Consider the following 9,156-nt stretch of genomic DNA (forward strand, 5'->3'; position numbering starts at 1 on the left):
TAGGAGTTTGGTTGAGTTTGATATTAGAAGAAGTAACTATTATATATATATATATATATATATATATATATATATATATATATATACATTAGGGTGGTCTTTAATATGGACATTTTCGAATTTCCTTTCTCCCAAGGGCTCAAATGGTTTTAGGAATGACTTAGTGACAAATGAATGAGTTTTACTTATTAAAAACATTTTTTAAATTTTCAAAATTTTTTCCATGCTTTTTCCATACGAAGTTTGATTGAATTGCGTAGCATCTAAAAGTTATTATTATGAGCTAAAACTTTCAGAGAATTGTTTTTTATCAATTTGGAACAATTTGAGCCCCTGGGAACAAGGAAATTCGAAAATGACCATTTTAAGGACCACCCTTATATATATATATATATATATATATATATATATATAATATTATTCTAAACTTAGATAGTTACCTTCACCATCGATCCCTCAATATCTATAAATAGTTTAAAGTAATATTGCCATTTTAGATTTCGTTCCAAACGTCATCAGTGTCGGTCATTCAAGAATATCGTCGTGAATATTTTATCATTTATTAACCAAATATAAATAGCAAATTGGACATGACACGCTCGTTATTATATGACGTATTTGAATTGTAATAGTTTTCTGCTATTTCTGTCAGGTTGATAGTGAGAATAAAATGCGAAATAAAATACTTACGTACTTGGATTGTCAACATCCAAGTCAAAATTGTCAAAATCAGTGAAAAATTACTTTCTATATATATTTTTTAAATTCATAAAACAAAAATATGGATGTCATTTATGTAGATGATATTTAAATTTTTACCTTCGTACAGTTTTAATAACCATATAATCATGCATCAGCTTGATGGATTGCTGCAACTTTTCATAATCAGATCACAGGTCTGGAATCTTTGTAACTAATATCTCTATTATTATTTCGCAAAGGTGCTGCTAATTGAAGACTCTTGCTAATTATCATTAACACTGCAAGTGTTCTATTATGAGCATAATAATTATAATACAAGGTTTACTCTGGAAAGATACCATTATTTATCGAAAAATCATGAAAATAGATGCATCTATTCTTAGATATATCTTAATCTATAGAAATGCTTTGTTTTTCGATAAAATGCCAATTACGATAGGTTATAACCAGATCTATCAGGTTTACATACAGCATCTCATATTAAGAGATTTTGTATATTATACAGTAGAACTTCGATTAACCGGACTAATTGTTGTCGATGGGCATTCGGATAAGGGATCATTCAAGTATTACGTAAGCAGATTTATTACAATTATTTACCCCCCCGCATCCCCCTTGTCAGCAAAGCTCTTACTCCCTACCCCCATGCTTACGTAAACATTTTGCAATTAATGTATTGTTTTTTTTTTAATATTGTAATTATTAGGTTATAATTATAATTTTAAAAATAAGAAAATAGATTTAGGCTGTAGAGATTTTACTGATATGGTATTCAACATAGGGTAATAAAATTATTATAATCTTACGAACATAACCAACTTATTTTAAATTTTTGGTACTGGCAAAGACAATATAAGGTTGCCATTCGGTAAAAAAATAAAAATACTGCCTATGACGTAATCATCATTCAGACTCCCCTGCCCCCCATGTCAAACTAAAATAAGCAAATCAACAACCCCCCGCCTCCTATAGAGCTTACGTAATACTTAAACGGCCCCTAATCGAAAATTCGGATAATCGAATGTATGAAGAATATTTTTTTTATTTTATATTTCATAGCAAGCTATACAAAGTACATTCACCTACATTTGTTAGAGTTATATATTATTTGACTGCGTGAGAAGGATCGCTATGAAGAATAATGATGTGTATTTATTAAAAATAACAATTACATACGAGGTCTGTTCAAAAAGTACCCGGAATTTTCGTTTTTTCAAAAAAATATTTATTTATTCGTCTACATTAATGTGGTTCCCTTCAAAGTAGTCCCCCCCAGATATAATACACTTATGCCAGCGTTTTTTCCAATTTTCGAAGCACCCTTGATATTCACTTTTTGATATGTCCTTGAGCACTCTCAGCGATTTTCTTCAATCGAGGAAAACCGCCGTCCTTTTATGGGTCTCTTCAACTTTGGGAATAGGAAAAAGTCACACGGAGCCATATCTGGTGAATTTTTGCACTTTGCAACACTTTATTTCATTTTTTACGCAAAATTTAATACAAATTCTTTGACTTTTCAATTCTTCCATTGTAAAAATCGCCGAGCTCAGAAAAACACGTCGAACCTTAGCGACTACCACAGACAAAGTAAACAGTGAATATAGCTGAAAATTTCATCATACTTTAGGGGCATGTATGCCAACACAATAAAAAAAAATTTTGACAATCAGACACTCCAGACCCGCGAAATTTAACTATTAGTAATTCCGGGTACTTTTTGAACACACCTCGTACATAGATATCAACAAAAATCAATGTTTATTAAGAAATTAATACTTCCTTATGCATGTACGATTTTTTTCGATTACATTGCATTTACATGCATGAACTAAATTGTAGCATTAATCGTCCAAAAATTCGAATTGTAGGTGTGTACATTCATATAAATTCGTATAACCGAGGTCCGTATAATCGAAGTTCTACTGAATTAAATCAACTCTACAAATTATTGCTTTTACGTAACTCGTGATAATGCATTATTTATATGCATTATATTGTAATTTTAATGCATTTATATTGTAAATTTTGTATTTTTCCATAAATTTTAATATCAATTATGACCATATAATTATTGTCAATTATTTTCTATTATTGTACGATCATTTATGATTGCAATATAATTATTACTAACCGTTGTTTATATGCGCATAAATTGAACTATTTGTTATATTACTTTTTTGCTAATGTGAGATTTGTTTTGAAAGCGACTCTATTTATATCGGATAAAATTCTGCTAAATTATATAGCAATTATGGTAATTCCCATGTTTCAGGTTTAATTTCTACATACCATCTACTTGTCATTTTGTTTCTGAAAATTCTATGTTATCATTGTACTAAAAACTTACTAATAAATTACTACTGTACACACGTTCATATTCAATTTTATATGTTGATTTACAAATTTGTCAAAAATGATGATTCACAATAATAATTGTTATATATTTCGTCTATTAGCAAAGCGGCGGCCAGCAAGGCCAGTCGGCGGGCAGCGGTCAGCAGAAGTCGGCGCGCAGTTCGCTGCGTCAGTCGCGCTCTTCGCCGCGCAGGATGGACCGGCTAAGGCGCAGCTTTCGCGACTCCTTCCGCAGGCGCAAAGATCGCGTACCGGAAAGCAGTAAACCGCATCAGGTGAGAGGAAATTAGAAATATTAGCTAGCTGTAAGTGGAATTCTGTCTTAAGGCAATTAAGGCATCGTGCCTTAAGGCAAATTGCTGGAACTTCCCGTACCAGAAATTATTATTTTTTTAAAAACGATTAACATTTTCGAAAAAAAAAATTACTTTAAAAAAATAAGATTTTTGAGAAACTATAAATTGGACAAAAAATTACTTTTTTTTGAAATATTGTTTATTTATTTTAATTAATTAATGTATTATTTATTTTGACATATTGTGGAAGATCTGAACTTTCTTTTCAAAGCAATCGTACTGCTTTAACTGCATAGGGACAAAATATAAAGCGCGTAAGCGCCGCGTCGCTGTCTAACGCATAAGCATTGGTACGGAACCCATAGGAATGTTAACAAATTGTATACTTATTGTTAAAATCTCTATAAAATATCTGATAATTTGATGAGCATATGTCTAATGATCATTTTTGACCGCCAAATGGCTCATTTTTTTACTTTTTTCTCCATATCTCTGAAACCGCTAGACCTACCTTCATGAAAATTTTATCGATTCTTCATCTTGTCAATACAAGTGAAATGTTTTTTGAATTATTCAAATCGGACGCTCCGTTCCCTTAAAAACTGAGTTACCGTTTTCGGCACTTTTTGCCCCGTATCTTCGGAACGGCTAGACCTGCCTTCGCCAAAAACTAATCAGCACGTCTCCTTATCAATACGAATCGAATGTTTTTTGAACCATTCAAATCGGTTGATCCGTGCGCCCTAAAACGTGACTGGAAATTTGTATCCACACATACACACACACATCCATTTTTTCTGAGGTATGCCAAAACGTTCAGAAACCTTCAAAACGTCGAGAAATGTAAAAATTTTCAATTCCGATTTTCGGCCCATTACAATAACTTACCCTACGGGAAGTTAAAAACAAAATTTGTCATAAAAAGTACGATTTTCTCGAGGTACTAAAAATACAAGTGATGTTTGGTAAGAAAAGGGGGGTAATTTTGAAAATCACCACGGGGGTCCTAAAAACCCCCATTCCATTCCATTAAACAACATAAATAATAAAAATTCTCATGAATAAGTGTTTGAAATTTGACAATGGTTTTGGTATATTTTGGGTAGAAAGTAGATTTACTCAAAATACATTAAAAACTATACGTGCCAAAAACAGAAGCAGAAATACTATGTTAAGATTTTAATATATATTCTCTGTTTTTTTTTCAAATTAATATTATTTTCATAAAGTATATTTCTAATCTATCATTTTTAATTTAGTGGCAAGCAGATGAATCTGCTGTACGTGCTGGAACATGTACATTTGCAGTCAAATATTTGGGATGCGTCGAAGTTTTCGAATCGCGTGGAATGCAAGTTTGTGAAGAGGCTCTTAAAGTATTAAGGGTAAGTTAATGATAATTTGTATTAAAAATTAATATCCGACAAAGCAATTTACTTAAATTTTAACTAACAAAAAGAATTTGTTTAAAGTAACTGGTATAAATTATTATTAACTATTTAAAACGCTGTAGCAAGAAATCAAATTCAACCCTAAGTATTTCAAGTCTATACAATGTTTTAAATTAGTTACTTGTCTATCTGGTTTTATGTCCGAGAATAAATCTAAATTTGTCTTAAATGTTTTTACAATTACATGTCGAGTACACAAGCAATATTGGTTTCCACCACGCATAAAGTTCTTCGAATGAAATATCATTATAACGAAAAATAATATTGTTCTTGTTTTTTTCTTTTATTTTACAATTTTCACTTACGCTTTGCGACACAGGATGAAGCCAACGATGAAGTAAGTTTGTCGACACTTTGAACAAACCTTTTGCCATGCATTTATCTACTATGCATCTTGAAATAAATCATGAATCTATTGAAGTGTCCTTCTTCATGCTTGTATTCACCCGTAATTGTTAATTTATTACCTACAGCACTGTATCACAAACACTTTGGTGCACTTCTGTATAATTTTTTTTTCAAGTTTTGGCAAAATTTGATTTGACACGAATTTAAAATTGATAATATATATCTACTCTTATATTTATATTTATAAGGGTTTACAATAATTCAAAATATCACAAATTTTGTGCAAACAGACGAGGACGAACAAATTTTTGATTTTAATTGGCTCTTTACAAATTTAATTATGGTCTGAATATTTTTACTGAATATTTTATTTTTTCTACATTTTTCAATTTATTTGTTTTACAATTCATTTTATTTTAAATCCGATTTGTTTAAATAATTCGGTGTTTTATAAACAACCTTATCACATAAATTTAAATATTTACTTTATGTTTCAAGTGCAAATATGATATTTAAAGTTTTGTCATAGACAACGTGGGGCGATTTTGTTAAATATTTGTTTATAAATTAAATTTATTTTAATTTATCCTAACGCATGTTTCTTGTATCAATTATATACACATTAATTGATTGAAAAATCAATTGCACAAATAAGCACTTTTGCACACACAGAGAACTATCATACATTTGTGTTTCTAACTCAGGAGCATTTTCAACCAAAAATTTTTGATGTTGCATAAATATCGATCAGACTTTTTAATTTACATATTAATATATTTGTGTTTATTTTTGTGGTGATTTTTGGATTAATTTTTATATAAAATAAAGTGTAGACATAGATTGTATTGCCATCATTGTACTCCGAAATTGCGGAGTCGACAACATCAAGAATTTTCATAATATGTTTGTAGCGCACTACCTTCACCATTTGTGTGTACCAACCAAAATTATGAATTTGTTAGCTAATATCGAAAATAATATAGTTACAAATAGATTGTTTCTTTAAATTTAGAACTCCAGACGAAGAGCAGTCCGAGCAGTTCTGCATGTGAGCGGTGATGGTCTTCGTGTCGTGGAAGACGACACAAAAGGGCTGATTGTTGATCAAACAATTGAAAAAGTCAGCTTTTGTGCCCCAGACAGAAATCATGAACGAGGATTCAGGTAGGATAATAAATCAACTTGAATGATACAACTAACCTGATACTAGCGTCAATTAGCTTTCAATGGGCAAATGTGAATAGATATATTTATCTATAAGTGCAATTGTTGTACCAATATTAAATATATATTAGTGTCATACCTCGAGAGCAATCGATATGTGTACACATAACTCCGATTTGATATGATTCAAAGGGAGAACGAACATTTTTATACCTGTTTTGGTTAAGAATGTTTTTATTAAAACGTTATCTTTTGGTTATTCTAAATAATTGATAATAATTGAAGTGTTGACTATTCCTGTAGTGTTTGGTTTAAAAAAATCTGTAATTATTATTATTTACAAAATACAGTTACATATGCCGCGATGGAACTACACGGCGCTGGATGTGCCACGGTTTCTTGGCGATGAAGGAAAGTGGCGAACGGCTGTCCCATGCGGTCGGCTGCGCTTTCGCCGCCTGTTTGGAACGAAAACAGAGGCGTGACAAGCAGTGCGACGTCACAATGACGTTCGATCATAAAAATAATACATTCACCCGCAGCGGCTCTTTCCGACAACCCAGCCTCACGGAAAGACTGGTAGGAGAATCGTCCAGCAGCGCAATTACCCAAAACGTGATTCCTGTGAAACCATTCAATCCATTTGCGATCGAACGACCTCATGCCACTCCGAGCATGCTGGAAAGACAAGGATCCTTCCGTGGGTTCGATCAGCTGAGCAACAATTCACCATTCAAGCGCCAAATGTCGTTGAGAATCAACGAGCTTCCGTCTAACGCTGAACGTCAACGTGCTTATTTGGATATTACGACACCAGTAAGACCGGCTGTTTCTCCGATACCAGAAGTGTCGCCGGCGGAATCTGTTAGTCAGATGTGTCAACAGCTCAGTATGGGGTTATCTTTACTCACTCACAGTACTTCAGACGATTTCAATTTCAACAAACAATCGTCTGTGAACCAGAATTCGGTACCAATAAAATCGCCACAAGAGGAGAGTCCTCGCAAGTCGGCGTTTGGTGCCGTAACTCCGATTACCACTGCGGCTACTACCATCAATGAAGTCGCAGCACCAGTTGCTGCTGAAGGTTTACCAAAACCAGAGCAATGGCTTGGGCAGGTTGTGAATTCTACGATAGTGTCCCCCAAACAAACCCCCGTAGCCGCTGTTAGTCCCCGCCGAGCTTCCGGACCTATTCGCGCGCGTTCTCTGTGCACATCAGATGGTTACCCACGTTCACCTGATGATCCGTTTGATGCGGAATGGGCGGCCAATTTGGCTATCAGGCAAAATACCTCGCCTACTAAAGTTCCGACTACAACATCTACAAATCCTTTTCTATCCGGCAATTCTCCACAAGCATTTCAAGTGCAGTTGTAAATTTACTACTATTTTTATAGAAACTTGTTTTGTAAATAGTTTTCTAAACGATTACGCGGGATCATTTTTCAATCCCATATTCATGAAATTTTTGGATGACTAATATTTTTTAATTATTGCATTATGCAGAAAGTTTAGTAATTTTTAAAACTTTTACATTCGAAAGAGTATATTTTTTGAAACACTTCTTTACATTTTTGTAATATATTTGTATTTTTGTAAATATTTTTATGCATTTAATTAAAATATTAATTAACCCATTTGCTGATTGAATTTCTGATATCAGCTCTGGCTTAATAAATTTTTTGTGAAAATTATTAATCCTATAATATTGAAATTTTATATATTTTTTACAAATATCGTTTTATTATTCCTTTGAGAAGTTTTACTAGAACGACATAAATATATATAGCATATAACTATTATTACAATTTCTCATTATAAAACTTTGAGGAGTTTTAAAGAAACTTGTGTAACAATTATCATTGGAAATTTATATATTAAAACTAAGAAGTCATCTATTTATGGAATCGAAGACAAAGTAATTACTTTGTTTCATGGTATGGAAAAAAATATTGCAGTACTTAATTTCGATCTCAATTTTGGAGACACATTCACATTTAAGTATTAATTTTATGATAAAGTATTTATAATAACCTAATAGTATCTCTAGAAACTTACATGTATATTCAGGACACATACTTTTAGCATAAATGTGTTTAATATAGTCATGTTAATGTCTAGTAAGTATTTATGAGGACTTCATATACAAAGCGCAATTTGCATTGGTGTATTACTGGAATGTTTTCGATTAAATTACATATTCCAAATATTAGTACTTCTTAAAAGCTTTAATTGTAACCACTTTGCAGATGAGTCTTATTTTAGGCTTTACATGTTGTGACCATGAAAAATGCAGTTTAAAGCAAAATATTCACCTGGATTCCGTAGTACTAAATTTTAATGCATTTGCCAGGACCTTGTGCAATTACTTAGCATTACTTCTAGTATAAAATGCACCTATTGATGTGTTCCCGCACTTTTAAACCATTAAGTGATAAACTATTCAAATTATAAGAAAAAAATAAATAGTATGTCAGAATATCGCATAAGTTTCTGTTGGTATTTATCGAGTGCGCTTAGAATTTGGAGATACATATATGAAATATAATGTATATAGGAAAAGTATCTCATGCTTGTATTTGCATTTATGGATTTTATGAAGTGATTATGATAATTTAAATATTTAATGATCAAGAAATAATTACTTGATTTAACAGTAACTCACATAGTTAATCCATTTGTATGGTATTGTGCATAGATAAGAACGAATAAAGCTATTGATAAAGTGATAAATTTATCTATAGTTCTCATAAAGAATAAGTATTCTCAGATATAACAAGGCAACGGTTATGCGGCACAGCTATAAAATACTTCTTTCTTAATTAATTTTTATA

General features: G+C 31.8%; 1 protein-coding gene across 3 annotated transcripts in view; it reads left to right on the forward strand.

Annotated features, from left to right (window-relative positions):
- LOC113366510 (protein numb-like) overlaps nt 1-7,787 on the forward strand; it is a 45,366-nt gene extending 37,579 nt beyond the window's left edge. For all 3 annotated transcript variants that reach the window (XM_026608128.1, XM_026608130.1, XM_026608129.1), the window contains 4 exons: nt 3,162-3,335; nt 4,616-4,741; nt 6,168-6,319; nt 6,670-7,787. In XM_026608128.1, coding sequence (XP_026463913.1) covers nt 3,162-3,335; nt 4,616-4,741; nt 6,168-6,319; nt 6,670-7,699 — 1,482 coding nt within the window. In that variant the 3' untranslated portion in view covers nt 7,700-7,787. The remainder of the gene's footprint in view (nt 1-3,161; nt 3,336-4,615; nt 4,742-6,167; nt 6,320-6,669) is intronic.
- The last annotated feature ends 1,369 nt before the right edge of the window (nt 7,788-9,156 follow it).

The sequence above is a fragment of the Ctenocephalides felis genome, unplaced genomic scaffold (genome assembly GCF_003426905.1).
Source record: "Ctenocephalides felis isolate EL2017-DRISC unplaced genomic scaffold, ASM342690v1 CF-g0.4_SCAFFOLD_01170, whole genome shotgun sequence".
Taxonomy (NCBI): domain Eukaryota; kingdom Metazoa; phylum Arthropoda; class Insecta; order Siphonaptera; family Pulicidae; genus Ctenocephalides; species Ctenocephalides felis.